Source organism: Pungitius pungitius, chromosome 4 (assembly GCF_949316345.1).
Source record: "Pungitius pungitius chromosome 4, fPunPun2.1, whole genome shotgun sequence".
NCBI lineage: Eukaryota > Metazoa > Chordata > Actinopteri > Perciformes > Gasterosteidae > Pungitius > Pungitius pungitius.
This window is the reverse complement of record NC_084903.1, coordinates 15,288,968-15,304,971: the sequence shown is the minus strand read 5'-3', so window position 1 is coordinate 15,304,971 and position 16,004 is coordinate 15,288,968. Positions and strand designations below refer to the sequence as shown.

Here is a 16,004-nt window from a genome sequence, read left to right as displayed (position 1 = left end):
ACTGACACACCGCCCCGCCATATTTTCCCAATACAAACGCATATGGGCCAATCCATAGCCAACCCCCTTCCATTAAGTCAACATCTTGTGCTGGCGGTTGGAACAGTGTGGGGCTGGAGTCGGGTTGTCCAAATCCGTCAGTAAGAGGAGGCAGAGGCGTTTGTCATCCTCCTCTCTGGGCACCATCATCCTGGAAGAGAGAAAGGGGGGACACAGGGTGGTGGAGCTACGCAGCATCTGGCTCTGGTAGCTCCAGCTGCAGGGAGAGAAGGGGACAGGAGCTCTGCTGCAGCCCAGGGGAGACACTCTTTCTGCAGCCAAAACTGCTCCACCAGCATCCTTTCTGCTTGATGGAGGAATAGCGAGTCAAGTAAGATGGAGAAGGAGCTTGCAGGCTTTGTTGATAACCTGAAGTGAGGAAGAAGATGTAGAACAGAGAAAGTAAAGTAGTATTTCGGTTCTTGATTAGGGTTTTCAGGGTTTCAATTTTTATGGCAATCTTGCATCGATGGTTACTAAACTATGGAGACAAACCGCTTTAGATCACATATGATTAAGGTCTTTGTGCCTTCATTTAAAGTTTCCTCTGTCACAGAACAACCCAGCAGCAACAGCAATAAGGCTGGAAACAGCATTTGGGGCTCAAGGGCACAGTTCATACAGTTTTTATTCAAACAAGCCACAGTCCAGAGAAGGTGTAAAGAAAGTGATGTGACGTCAACTGACTAGAATGTTGGACCAGAGGAAAATGTCACCCAAATGATGACCCATAAATCACAGGCCACAGACACACAGCCAAGGCCTAGAGACAGTCTTTAGCATCTAACGTCAGCACACAAATGATGTTCAGCCAGTGGCGGACATTTAGCACCAGACTCCATTGGCTCGGAGGCCACTTTGTCACAGATCTATGGATGATTCAAAGCCTGGGGAGGGCATTTAGTATTAGCACTTAATGTCCCAGTGTGTTTCAGGGATCGCTTTTAGGCAATATAGTTATGCTGATTGAAGGAAGGCGATCAAATGAGATGTTTTGAGGGAGAGGAAGAGAAGCACTCAAGGGGGGGGGGGGGGGGGAACACAGGCATTGTCTTTTTGTGAAGCATGACCTTTATCAGGGAAGGATCTAGTTGGCTGAGGAGCCCCTCTCCTCAATCTGAGATGTCCTCTGGGATTAATTAACCCCATTCTCCCATTAGGCCCTTGGGATTTGCATATCTCAGATTGGGAGAAGTCCACACAAACTGTTCTCTTGATTTCTGCCAGGTGTGTGCACTTCCTGTTCAAATGTAAAGACATCGTCAGCGATTATATCATTATCGATTAATCTAATAATATAGAAAAAAGACATACACAGACCAAATATCAAAAAAGTAAAATAATCGCTTTAAAAGTTTTTTTTTCGCCTTGTATATAGCACAGACCTTTACCAAATTTTAACACTGTTGTTGTTATCCTAAGAAGTTAATGAAATTAGCGGCACAGATCAAAAGCATCTGTCTGATGTCACTAATGATGTGTCAAGGGGGCCGCCGTGTGCTATTGTTCTGATAGCCTATAGATGCATGTCTGTAATGTGATGAATGTCATATTCTCAAAAGAGAGAACACAAATTTACCATTCTTTGCGTCAACTGGACCATTACTGTCAATCATGTGGACGGCTACAGAAAGCCGGAGGGGGGGCGGCTCACACAACAAACGCTGGTCCCCAGAGTCTCATGATGAAGCTCCCCAGACGGTCTGCTGTAACAGCTCCAGCTAATCTTCTTTTCATGGTCTTCATTACGACCTGTCAGCACATAAATTGACAGTAAATTGCCATGTTTATTAACACAGCACTAAAACAGCTTCCTTAACTGTTCTGCCCCCTCGTGCAAATGTTAACGTTTAACAGTGACCAATGGGATCAATTAAGATGCGGCATAAAATGATGCTGTGCCTAAACAAATCCCCCCATAATACACACACACACACAAACACATACACAGAGGGCCTCCCATCCACAATCCCACCTTAATATCCTTCTTCAAACATTATGTCCTCTGTTGATGACCCCTTTTGAAGACCTATTCAGACAGACACTTGCTCGCCACATATTTGCAGCTCGAGTAGTGATGGGAAGAGCCATGCTTCACGGAGCACTTCTCCAACAGAGTCTTGAGTCTGAGACTTGCCGCGGCCTTTGCCATATAACACAGTAATTACTAGATCAAATCTGCTCAAATTGAGGCAACGCTGTTCTGTGATCCCTCCTATACTAATCAGCACGCTTAGGTATGGCGGCGGGACTATAAATTGCTGACTTAATTAAAACCCGGACCTCTCCGTCATCTAATTACAGGCAGAAAAGGTTATTGCTTCAATGCAATTTTCCAAATACGTTTCCCTCAGTTATTAAAGGCTCAGGCGTCGTTTATTGTTTCAGATTTTTCAATATGGAAATGGCCCTGATGACAGACGTAATGACTCGGGGAAAACGCTTCATCTCGATAGTGGCCTGGCACGGTCATTTGTCTGAGATAAGTGGAGCGGACAGGAACTGGGAAATGTCATGGGAGGCATCCCATGATTGCCTTCACTTTACAGTTGTCATTAAACAGAGCAAAGGTTCCTTTTCTCCTATGTGGCAGCAATGAGAAGTTTATTAATCTATCCCGGATAGTATGGGCGGTGAGTTATTATTAGTATGTGAATTCACAAGGGGGGAGGGAAATTGTGGAGAGTGATTGTGTGATGTGAGACTATATTCCCTGCTGCTGTTGAGTCAAATTTTACTTCAACTGCTTCAGGAACCACCCCCATAAAACCAGACGCAAAATAACTGTAGAGGAGGCGATACAAATCGCATATTCATTAAGAGCAGCAAAGAGAAACACACCGCAAGCCCAAACAATTTATCAAAAACAATGGAGAAACCTTGGTGAAAATTCCAAGCACCGGATGAAAATAAAGCAGTGGAGAAAATTGAGGAATAATGTCATTGTATTTTCAAAAGGTCGTAACAAAGGGAAATGTACCAAATCTCCTTTCCTATGAGTGTGATGTACTGAGGGGCTGCTATGCTAAGATTAGCACATAGCTATTTTAAAAGCTCTGTTGTTTGTTGGTCAGCCAGTGGTTTCTTTTGTCAAATCTTCATTTTTTGAATGTTAACATTCATAATTACTTTCATTATCGATTCAAATTATCTCAATAAATGATATCATTGTTTGGCAGAAAAAATAAAAAGGCCCGTTGAATTTACCATAACACAATAACGTATTCTATTGTTCTAAAGAAGAAGCCTTTTCTTACCGTGAGTGTCAGCGCACTGATTGCACCAACATGAAAAATCCCAAAACAAGTAAATACCTAAAGGTACCTTTTAAATGGTCAGACGTCTGAGCAACATACATTGACTGTAAAACCGAGCAATGGCTTTGGCTACATGCATACCAAAACAGGGGGGCCCATTTCTCTCCTTTTAAACTAAATTTGTTGGAATATCCTACACAACAATAAATAATGTAAAAAAAAAAAAGAATCCTTTTGCTAAGGGCCATATTGACTTCAATAAATTAGTGTAGAATCTCAGTTATTTATAGGGACTTAAATATTAACAAGTTCTTATGAATTGTCGCCGCATTAACCAACTAAAGAGAAGTAAATCAGGTAAGTGCAGACTGTGGCGATGGGCATGGGGCAGGAAAAGGCCACAACAGAACTAACTGTATATCCCGGACACTAATGCTCTGTGTCTCCCACCATAGGGTTTTCTTAATTACATTAACCAAATGCCTTCTGCAGTGTGTGTAATCTCATGGTTAACTGAACACCCCTGTAGCTGCAACCCCCTCCCCTTTCTCTCTCTCTGTGAAATATTCATGTTGAAAGCCACTCTTCCCAACTACTTTTTCCCTCCAACATGTTAATGTCTGCAGTTGGTCAGCTATGCTACTATTGTTTGAGATTAATCTTTACTACTTAATAACACAGAGACTGTGCCTCAAAAGCATCCAAAATGATCCGTTATAAAAATAGTACGTTCTAAATCAAGTTAATTTAAACGCTATTCTGAAGATTAAACATCAATAATATTGTTAACAGAAAATATTATTTCTTCTTGAAGAAACTTGCAAGATGCATGTCTAATACCAGTAATAAAACCATATAACTTTACAATGTTTATGTTTATAACCTTCAACAGACTAGGCCTCAAAAGCATCCAATATTATGTTATAAAAATGCTATACGTTCTAAATCAAGTAGGTTAAGCACAATTCTGAAGATTAAAATATTGTTTATTTCTTCTTACAGATAAAGCTTGTGAGATGCATGTCTGATACCAGTAATAATACCATTAATATAGCCAATACTTTACATTTATTGGTACAACTTTAGTAGATTTAAAAGATACATCTAACTGGGAAAAAAAACATTTGTATTTCTACATGTCTGCACAACACACTGATTCAAATTGACCAGGCAGGACTAATTTAAATACATTAACTATTCATTAATAGAATAAAGAGGCTAGTTAGCCCCAGGGCCCCTTTATAATCATAAACTGGGGTGTACTATTTATGCAAGACAGTAAAGTGCCATGTGCTGGCTTATTATGCTGCTGATGAATGGCAAAGTACACATTTCTCCTGCCCACAGAGGAAGATTAGGCACGGCAGTGTCAGCAACTTGTTTCCAGGGTACAGATTATGCTCCTCCATATTACAGCTAGTTAAGATGCAGCTAAGTAATTTGATTCTTCAAGTCATCTTCATGTAGATATGATCGCACCCCCCTTTCCATGCAAATTCTTTCTATGTCTTTCTTAAAACATTATGTCGCAAGCATTAAGTCAACAAAACAGGGACACACTCACAGTGACACACGTACTAGACTAGAACTGCATGTAGTAACAAAAGACTATTGCTTGCCTAGATTAAATAAAAGGATACAACTTTTTATCTGCCTCTCCCCAAAGAACCTACCAAAACAGAATATGATCCAATACCAGTGTGTCAACTCATTGTACATCATTTGTAAAAACATTTTCCACTGCTCATTTTAGTATTGTTGTTTGTGTCCAACAGTCACATCTTTGCGCTATTCGTATCAAAGACCTGTCATTTTTCAAGTGCCAGAGGATAGTTACGGACAGCTGGGACACCTGTGCTCACTTTTCCCTGTTCACAGTTCATAAAGCCGTCACTGCAACTAGCAGCCTTCCTCTGGCTGCTGCAGCTCTTTGCTTCCCCCGATATTTACCTCACTAGGTTTGGGTTTGCTGCCTTGGTTGGGTATTGTTCCCACTCTAACACACACGCACAACTGCACACAGCTGGTTTTACTCATGCCTACACTAAACATTTAAGTAAACTTTTAGTTGGGTGGAATTGTTATTCTGTTATATAAATAAAAATAATACAGTTTAACATTACGGAAGGATATTGATATGTGATTTTAGGGGATCTGTTGCGTCTAGTGGCTCCCAACATGGCGATGGCATGTTGGTAACAGCGCAAACTATGGGAAAAGTGCTAACAGTGCAAAAACTGTTTACCTCAGGGGAAACCAATGTGTAGGTGGTCCACTCTTCTGAGATGTAATATTTGCTGTATCCCCCATACAAGAGCAGTGAAGAGATGTCATGAGCTAGACAGGGTGTGGGACATGCCAACATGCATTAAAGGCACACACAAGTACATAGGCATGCCAACAAAGTCAGGAGAAGCTCAGATAGCAACACAAATAGAGAGGGCACACTGATTTGTCTGCGCAGGTAGACATTACTTCCCAATGTCTTTACATGGGTAATAGTTGTTACTGCTATATTATTGCTTTTAATCCTATGTAAATGCTGTAACAGGAGCCATTCTGACGTGTAAAGCTGGGAAAATATAAGCAAAATGAATACAATTAATTATGTCCACCGTTCTACACAGCCGTTCTATGTTAGTTTGAAAGCACACAGAAAAGCAGGGCCCTGGCCAACCTTGATGAAACAGGGTCATAATTAATACAACTATTTACACCTGTGTTCATCATACATTAAAATGGCTACTGGGACATGGGCCTACAGTTTAAACTCGCCTCATCTCGCACGCACGCACACACACACACACACGCGCACACGCTTTAAGTTAACAAACTCTCAGCAGTGTTTTTTTTTTCGACAAGACTCTGAGGATGCATATTTGTGGGTGACGGTGAGTTTTAAATTCGGGACACTTTACAGGCTCACAAACCTTTATGCTCGACACATTTACACACGGCCACACGGTCGTGGCAGGTGACGTGAACGTTGGTACGAGTGGGAACTGCCGTGAAAAATAAAGAAGCCGCTCTGTTACTGTTTGCAATGCAGGGACAATTTGTTATTTTCCCTCCTTACCTGTTTCAAAGTGACCAGCACTTTGTCACAGAGTCCACGGCGGGCTGATTTTACGCGTCAGCGTGCAACGTGGCGCTTGAAACCCTCTCGCGTTACCGACCATCCCGTGGACCAATGACAGCGCTCCTGTCAACGGGGAGGTCGGACCTCACGTGAAACGGTCCGCGTGATTGGTTGTACGTAAGGCGGCAGAATATCCCGGTTTGGTTGCGTCCCTCCTTCCGAAAAAGGGGGACGGGAGCACGGGATTGCCCTAAACCGTTTGAGTGAGGTCCGTAGGTGTTGTCAGTGGACCTGTCTGCAGGCTCAGGTGCCCTCTGAAGGTTTAGTTATAGAAACATTGTTGCACACCGCCGCTGAACAGAGGAAGCCAGCTCGGGTTTAGGGTCGTGCGCGAGCGGTTCAAAGTGACTGCATTGCCGCTCGCTCATTGTGGCGTGACGGGCCTGTTTAGAAACAACAACTCCAGCTTCATCTCGCGCTTCATCTCCGTCCGATGGACCTCCTCGGCTTCGTGTGTGCCGCGCTTCTGTGCGCTGCCGCGGTGCACGGTAAGCCCACGTTGAGGAAAGACAGAGTTATTCACGACCCAGAACTGGGCAGGCAAGCCCACGAGGACAATAAGAGCTTCCAATACGACCATGAGGCCTTTCTCGGCAAAGAGGAAGCCAGGACATTTGACCAGCTCACTCCCGAGGAGAGCAAGGACAGGCTCGGGTAAGGACATGTCGACACATGAGCTCATTTTGATATCAGTCGCGTTGCTGTTGTCACGGGCTTATTGTGTAAATCACGCGAGTCCCCCCTCCCACGAAGGGCTCTATTGCGTGTAACTGTTTGGGGGCTAAAGGACATTAACATTTTAACGCGAGTGCCTGAGAAAGATGCGCGCACGCCACGCCAGCGCATCTATTTGCCCTGCGAGGTAGGACGTCATTGCGTCACCGGCTCGAGCCGCACGCACGGGTTAATTGCGCGGCCCCAAATCTTAATTATACATCACCGTTAAAGAAGCATTTGTAGGTGGAGAAGTGGAGAAGTTTGAGCACAGTAGTGTGGCAGGACACGGTTTTCACCTAGAGCTGCTGTCACTTAACGCCGTGGAAAGGCCCCACTCTGTGCGTGCTACGTGGTTCTCTGTGTGTTCTTTTTTTTTTTTTTGCCACTAACTGGTTGACAAGTTGGCATCGTGTGTTGGCTTAATGGGGCTTTCCCTGTTAAAAAAAGAAAAAGTTTCCTGTGGTGTTGAGAGTGGGAGGACCCTTCCATCACAACGTGGCAAAGCAGGTCTAAGAATACCCCAGCTGAGCATTCTTCACCAGAATGGCTCTGTTAGCCTGCTATTACCTTTCCGAGTAGTCCCATGAAAGCCATGTCCCTCTTATTGTAAAAGTGGTGCGACCGAATGTCTATTTCGTTTGTTTTGTTCCCCGACCTCCAATAAGGACAATGCCTTTTGCAAAGATCACTTTACCGTGAAAGCATATATGATGACTCTTAACAAAAGGCTTGCTGTCTTTTTGTTGTCTTTCCTTCCAGCAATATAGTGGACAGGATAGACAATGACGCGGATGGCTACATCACCACAGATGAACTCAAGGCTTGGATCAAACGCGTGCAGAAGCGTTACGTCTATGAGAATGTGGCAAAGGTGTGGACGGACTATGATCTGAACAAAGACAACAAGATTTCGTGGGATGAGTACAAGCAAGCCACATACGGATACTACCTCTGTGCGTAATGATTGAGAGTACAGTATTAAAGTGGCTATTTCTATGCATGACCGTAACCTGATTTTAATTCCTCCCCTTTAGCCAACCCAAACGAGTTTGATGAAGCAACAGAACAGTTTAGCTTCAAGAAGATGCTGCCCCGTGATGAGAGGAGGTTTATGAGAGCTGATCTGGACGGGGACCTGGCAGCAGACAGAGAGGAGTTCACATCCTTCCTTCACCCTGAGGAGTTTGAACACATGAGGGACACAGTGGTTCTGGTAAGTTTCTGTAACCACATGGTTATTATGAATGTAATTAAAATTCAGATTTGCATGTTGGTAAAACTGACGTTCTTATCCATGTATTCTCTTCCTGATTGGTCACTTGGATAGATGTGCTATGCGATAACACCTTAATGAAACATCATCTGAGCCACGAAAGGATTGACTTTCTGTATTTTTTTGGAACAGGTCTAGTGGGATGGACGGACTGTCCCATTTAAGACTCGATCTTTAAATATAAATTTAGCTTCATGGAACAGTGGCGTGGCAAATGTTAGCAGTGATGCACTATGCTGCGCCCTTCATAAAAGTTGTATTACCCATTTGACAGAGTTAATTATTAATCCCTCATTTTGTGGAATCATCAAATGCCATCCAGCATGTTCACTGATTGTGGAAAATCTGTCTGAAGCTCAGTCTGATTCTCACACTATTAAGATGTTCAGCGCCCTTCTTCTCTAACACAGGTCTTTTCATTCAACCACAAACAATGGTTTATGTTGTTCTACGAGGAGGGGGAAGGAAGAGACACTTTAGAAAGGACACGACAGAAGGATACCAGGACAGCTCACTAATGGAGCTTGTAGTTCAGGCAGGACAGTGAGGTCATCTCAGTGAGTGCCAATTGTGCACCTACGCACTCATTCATGTCACAGAGGACTCTGTTTAATGTTGGGCTTCGTACCTACCTGAGACCTCCCCTGCATGACACTGTCCACACTCCGCAGTGTCCCAGAGGAACGCCCCGGTAGTTTGGATCTGCATATTCTATAAGGTCTTCTTATTGCCGTGCTTCCATTTTATTTGTCATGCTGGCTTAGGTTCATGGTGGTCTGGGGGTGATTTATAGGAAGACATATAAAAAAATCTGTCTCCCTGCTAGTGGTTACAGAGGTCTACGGGGTTATATCTTTTCTGTGAATATGTCCTTTCTTGTTTACATGCAACCTTTTACAGGTTTAAGTGGTTTAGAAAACGGGTGAATTGTGGTTGTTTATAATTAGTCAGCTATTAGCCCACAGAAGCTACTTGGCTATTAATCATTCAGTATGTTTCAGTGAAGGCATCTCACCTGCAGGTGATGCATACAGTGATTTCAATCAGTGGAGCTCTGGGTGTTTGTTGTGCCAATATCTATTGCCCTTAGTGTACATTTCTGTGGGTTGCTAACAGATGAGGTCACACGGCAAACCTTTAAATAACCGTCCCGTCACATTCACAATGTCAAATCTACAATAAGGGATAGAAATCACCCAGCAGGGCTCTGAAAAGCCAGTGTTGGCTCATTGTTTAACGTGGCTCTTATTTGCCTGGGGAGACGTGTTTTTCTTTTATCACTCAAAGAGAGAGTTCCACTAATGTTGACCCTTGTGTCTCCCTGTAACGCCATCGTTGACTCATTCTGAATGCAGGAAACCTTGGAGGACATTGACAAGAACGAAGACGGACACGTGGACGAAGATGAGTATATTGGTAAGTTCAAGCAATACATTCAATTCCAAAGGAATCCCATATTTGTTTATTGCATTGGAAATATGTCTGACCACTATTGTTGCCATGTAAGTAGGGATCACGGAAGTATATTTGAAGTTTAAATACCTTTTTCAAAATTTTTACTTTCAACATTAACTAAAATATTTCTCCCCTTGCGTTGTGTCTTGCTGTTCCAGCCGACATGTTTGCCCATGAGGACGGGGGTCCGGAGCCGGACTGGATCAAGACCGAGAGGGAACAGTTCTCTGACTTCCGAGACCTGAACAAAGATGGTAAAATGGACCAGGACGAAATCCGCCACTGGATTATGCCACAAGACTACGACCATGCCAAAGCTGAGGCCAGACATCTGGTGTATGAGTCTGACCAAGACAAGGTGCGTACTTTCATCCGCATTCACTTGTTTGAGGTCCATTTCCTTTCTTCTTCTGTGTCCGAGGTCTGTCGGCTTACAGTAGAAACTTTACTGGCAGAACTTTCATTTTATCGTCATTGCTGTGGCCTTCGTCTGGGATAAACAATAATATGCTTGTTTTCTTTTGTATATTGCTTTATTTTACGGTTTACTCATCATGAAATCCTCTTGGCCTCCCTACTCAGGACCAAATGCTGACCAAGGAGGAAATCCTTGAAAACTGGAACATGTTCGTTGGAAGCCAGGCCACCAACTACGGAGAGGACCTCACCAAGAACCACGATGAGCTCTGAGCTCTCCCTGCAGTTTTGTGTGTGTGTGTGTGTGTGTGTGTGTGTGTGTGTGTGCACAAAGAAGGTCGGTGAACTTCTTTGTTTTTAAAGACCAAGTCTGACTCTCCGATCCCTGCAACCACCTCTCCATCCTTTCCTTTTAGCAGCGGGACAGATGTCAGAGGGATTGTAAGTCAACACTGTAGATGCCGAACAGGAGGGATCAGGGTTGGTCGGACCACTAACACTAAGGGGTCGTCCCGGCTCGGTTTCTGACATTCAGGAGCAAATCCGGACACGGTGGACTTCCCTCTTCATCCACGGTGCCTTCCAGCCGCATCGCCGGCTTCACTGCCTCAGAGATCTGTGTAGATAGTCTTCTAATGAAACCTGCTTACAGCCGGGCTTTCGGTGAATTGTAAGTTTTTGATAGTACTGTTAATGTGAAACTACAACGCAGAACGTTCATTCTGTTTTTATTTATTTATCAAATTTCTTCTGTACTTTGAGCTCGAGAGCATTTAAGTGACAGTGATTTTTTTTTTAATTCGCAAAATTATGATTATTTGTTTACATTTTCCTGGCCACATAATTTTAAAGATGGGTTGTTTTTGGATTAGTTAAGTGCTTTAAGAAATGTTTATTAATTGATAATTAATAGCATGGTATTTGCACATGTTTGGATTATGTGGAGTCTGTGAATTTTGTTTCTTTATACTTGGTTTGAAATGTATTTATTAGTACAATTATGCCAACGGTATGCTCCCTTTTACATTTCATTGACCTCATGTCATATTTGAGCTTTATCATTTCACTGTCTCTTTTAGATGATGATGGGGTTTTTTGACTCCATATCTCCACCTGCTACGTAACTCCGAGGTCATCTTTTTGTATTAGCTGTCCCAAATGTCTTTCCTCTGCACCTGGCATTGTTTATGCAGTATGAACCTGGTGTTCGGCCACATCAGAAAGCCATGTTTTGTTTTTAAATCCTATGTTCTGTATTTCTTAATGTGTGCTCAGTGTAAAGCTGCCTAGAACTTTGCAACTTGTGAAAAGATCATATTCTGATCACATTGAATTTGTAATGTCACTTGTCCTTTTCTTTCTCCTTTTTACTTGTTTCTGATGTGCTTTGTTGTCCCAAACCTCATTGCCGTCACAGTCCACAACACAAATGGGCCCAAACACATTAATAAATCTCCATTTCCACATTGAACATGCTCTGGAATGGTGTCAATAAATATAAACTCTTATATATTTTGTTTTAAGCTGCAGGGCATAATCATGAATCATGAATACAGCTCGGTCGCTGTATTGCGGGGGACACTTTTCACTCTTAGTCTGCAGCAACAAGATTCCAGGGACATGATCCTTTAGAGTCCTCCACTGCTCATTTCCACATTTCCTCTCTGCACTTTGTCTGTTCTGCGCGTGCTTGACGTTTTCACAATGAACGACTCGCTCAAGGAGCTAAATTGAGAAGAGGCCATTCAAATGTTCAGGTGTGCATTCGACTGTTGATCCATTGAACACTAGCAACGAGTGGATACTGTTGACACTTCTCGTGACTAATTGCAATCTGCAGACTCGCAGCAGAGATGGAGTTGCGCCGACTTGCTGTTGCTGCTGGCTCTTGCAGTAAAACTCTGAGTTGTAACCGAGAAAGCAGCACTGCCACCCAGCCTGTCCCCTCTGCTCGCTCATGTGGAACATATGGATATATGTGTGCCAGTTAGCAAGACAAGTCAAGCGGGACCAATGCGATAAAGCTCATTAGGAAGAAGGGACAGGGCAATGTATGTGTGGGATGTGTTCTTCTGTGGTGCCGTGGAGCCTTCCCTCAAACACTCTCACGACTGTAAGAGGACAAAAATGTCTGGAAAGCTATTCAGCGCTGACTTCCACATACATTTCTTTGACATATTCCGCGTTCAGATGACTTTGTAAGAGGACGACATGACAATAACAATGTTTATTTAATAACAATTTGCAGAAATAGGTTACCGTATCCTGGCGTGGTTCCACCTGTGCAGCCTCATCCAAGAATACACATTTGTTTTCACATTAGTTCCACCTTTGTTCATCTGACAAAAAGCTCCCGGTCCGAACATTCAAAGTAGAGGTGTTGCCTGTGGTGTTGGACGTTTTTTGTTATTTTTGAATTGGTATTTATAATGTCTGTTGGATAATCTAATGTTTGGTCTGTTGCTTTTCTGAAAGGGTGTGTGTGTGTGTGTGTGTGTGTGTGTGTGTGTGGGGGGGATTCATTTGAATAATTGGGAGGCCTAAAACACTAAGTAGCTCAACGTACTTCCTCCAGACAGCATATGAGATTTGTCATGTGTCAGGGTGCATCTGTGAGCCTTTGCCAGTGTGTGAGTGAAGGTGGATGAGTATTAGCCGTCCACGCAGATGTAAAAGAACCCAATGTGTGTTTGCCTGAGCACGAGGGGGCACATGGGCTATCTGTGCAGCCTGCCTCGCGGTCATCTTTAACAGCCTGCCCCTCCTGTTTATGATAGGTTCCTAATCATTCACACTGGGGGAGTGTGTGTACAGTAATGCCTTCAGACAGCTCTCATATGATTGTCTGCGTAGATCAACCCCCTTGCGCTGATAATAATGAGCCTTCGGGGTGAGAGCCGGGTGGAATCAGTGGGAGAGGAGGGTCATGAAGCTTAGAATATTAGACTCTATGAAACCCCCTCAGTCGAGTTTTCACTTAGTCTTGCATCTCATTTCTAAAGCGCTTTTTTTTTCATATCAGCAATCAACAGCAGCAAACCCAAAATGACTATAACAGTTAAACTGCCTGCATAATGAACTACACTGTGCATCCCCCCCCCTTCAACTCCCCTGCTCCTCCTGACTCTTATCATCGCGCTGCCCTATTTTTTTGTTCTCTCATTTTCGTCTTTTCATCTCTTGTGTTTGTCCCTTGTGCCCTGGGGATCTCTGGCCCACGGTGTTGTTTGTAATGATCTCTGGGACATCTGAACCATCCTGTGCTGAGGCTGTCGTAACAGGCGTCCGACCCGTTATATAACAACATGCATGATGGCAAGAATACGGCACAATCTCTGTTCATTATGGAGCTTTTTACACCAAGAACATTATATTGAACTCTCTAAAGGGCTGGACTTTATATATGTGTAGGCTTAACTTGAGGGACAAGCTGTCCCTTTGCTTTTTCAATGGAGTTCAAGTCATAGTTTCCTACTGCTCCACAGAATGAGCCAAATGAATGCTGTGACCACGCACACAGGAACTTACATTGAGATCAATTGTCATTGTTATTGCTATTATTGTTATCAGCGTCACAATTAGTTACTACTTGCTAATGTTTACCTAGTTTAATGAAGTCTTCTTTTTCTGGTAATAAGGCGGTTCTAGTGATCCAAAAGGAGGTCTATTCATCCCTCAGTCAAAAACTTATCATGTTCCTTCAAAACCACCAAAAAGAGACATTTCTTCAAGCAAACTCTACTGCTGCAAAATATGTTCCCCAAACACACCTTAATGTTTAAGCAAAATCTTTCATCCAGAAAAGCCAACCTGACAGTGTAGCTCTTAAATGGGATCTATCTCAATTAAGTGAGTACATTTATTTATTTATTTCTAAAATCCAAATGAGACAAGATTTACCCTCTTTCTGCCGTGTGGTGGAGGGGCTACATTTGGTGAACTTGGACCTTTGACCTCAGCCTTTATCAAATCCTGGCGACAGGCCCGATGCCTCGCAGACCATTCCTTCTGTGTTTGTGCAAGTTGTGTGATTGTATGTGTGTGTTATGTGCATGTAGGCTAATTTGGGGGCCTCACATGTTTTCTACTTCTGGACAATGAAGCTTGAAGGAATGCATCAATCTTTAATGACACGGAGAAAGTGTCTATCCCTCGCCTCGACCCAACACAGGACTCTACTCCTCCTAGTGGTGAAGAGACACAACCAGAGGAAACTTCCCGTTTCTGTGTGCGCTTGTGCTCGTCTATCATCGGGAGGTTTTATGTGCCCATCGACGTAGAGTAGATACGGAGTCGGCCATTAATGACCACACAATTAGAGGGAAGGATTTAAAGAGCGATACATTTCAATTTAGGAACCATAAACCTAGTGAGTTAGTAACTAATTGTAACGGCCTCTGGAGAAATGGGAGCCCTTTGAACTGAGATCGGGATAACGCGAAATCAGTAACAAGCAGCTTTTAGGCAGCTGCTTTGCTCACTCATTCTGATATAATGACATATGCAGAGAGAAACTTTGGGAGGTTTTATTAAAAGACGGGCAGAGGGGCCCACGGTTAGGTCGTTTTCTTGAGTTCATGACAATAAGGGCGTGGACAGTGAATTCCAAATGAGACTACAGTATATCTTAGTTCTAAATGCATTTATTTTGTCAACGTTTGCCTTTTTCCTTTCTCTGGCCGTCTCTCCCCATGTCCCGGCATCTGGATACCTTTGGGATGGAGGGGAGGAGAGGAGAGATGAGACGTGGCCTTGTTTCATCCCTCCCGTACTGCTGTTCCCCCGGGGGTGGGGGGGGAAGGGGGGGGTCTCACATGATAGAGACGCATCTAATCCTGTTAGGCGTAATATCGTTCAGCGGTAAAGGGGAGACAGCGGGAGGGGGAAGAGAGGAGAAGATGAAAGACGGGTTGGTTAAGAAGAGTATTTAAAAACACTGTGTTTGCTGACCTTGGTTTTGGGTGAGAGTATAGCACATACATGTATGTGTGTGTGTTTGTTTTTCCCTTCCCGTGTACCTCCCATGAGATCCTCCCGGCTGTTGCCTACATATCTGACAGACTTCTCTCAAGGTGTTTTCCCCTCGCGTTCTATATGTATCTGCTCCATCTCTGCTCCCAGTGTGAGGAAGTTCACCCTCTAGGCTCCATCTGAGCTCCAGGCCCCCAAGGCTTCTGCATTCCCAAAGCTCCTACACACCGGGGCCCCTCCGGCTCCCTGCGTTACCACAGGGAATACCCCCAAGAACCCCTAGGCCCCCTCAGACTGTGAGGAGCAGCAGCTCTGCACAAGAGAGCTAGCCCGAAGGGAGGGGGGGGGGTCCTGTCTGGGAATACAACTAAGAACATGCTTCACTAAACATTGCAACTGTTCTTGACAGCGCCTCCTGTTGGTGTAGCAATGTTTTTGCATGCAGGCCTCCTTGTGGCCCTGTTCGGTTTCCTCTCTAGGGCCCTGACCTTGTTAACAATCCCTTGGGGCTCATAGAGGCCTCCATGTGCTACTTGTGCATTGACCTTTCCTGCTCCCGGGGGTTAAATAATGTCCTTTTGACCCCAAGAAATGCAGGCGGAGCTTTATGATGTTGTTGGATGCACCTGGGACTTCACTGGATGACTTATTGATGATAATATCACACCTCATCAGACCAAGAAAATGAAACGGCTCAGTAGCATGGAGGGAGTCAGGGTTTGAACTTGCATGGAAT

The 16,004-nt window shown here is 43.8% G+C and overlaps 1 protein-coding gene across 1 annotated transcript; it reads left to right on the top strand.

Moving 5' to 3' along the window:
- Window positions 1-6,579: 6,579 nt before the first annotated feature.
- On the top strand, window positions 6,580-11,887 carry rcn1 (reticulocalbin 1, EF-hand calcium binding domain). The gene is made up of 6 exons (XM_037487503.2): window positions 6,580-7,089; window positions 7,912-8,105; window positions 8,187-8,365; window positions 9,781-9,841; window positions 10,039-10,238; window positions 10,463-11,887. The coding sequence occupies exons 1-6, from the start codon at window positions 6,869-6,871 to the stop codon at window positions 10,568-10,570; spliced, it is 963 nt and encodes a 320-aa protein (XP_037343400.1). The 5' UTR covers window positions 6,580-6,868; the 3' UTR covers window positions 10,571-11,887.
- Window positions 11,888-16,004: the final 4,117 nt, after the last annotated feature.

Excerpts from the sequence above, each read along its gene's own strand:
- rcn1 (XM_037487503.2), top strand. The coding sequence starts at position 6,869 with ATGGACCTCCTCGGCTTCGTGTGTGCCGCGCTTCTGTGCGCTGCCGCG. Across the intron at positions 8,106-8,186 it reads CACATACGGATACTACCTCT|CCAACCCAAACGAGTTTGAT; the intron begins GTGCGTAATGAT and ends CCTCCCCTTTAG. Across the intron at positions 8,366-9,780 it reads TGAGGGACACAGTGGTTCTG|GAAACCTTGGAGGACATTGA; the intron begins GTAAGTTTCTGT and ends TTCTGAATGCAG.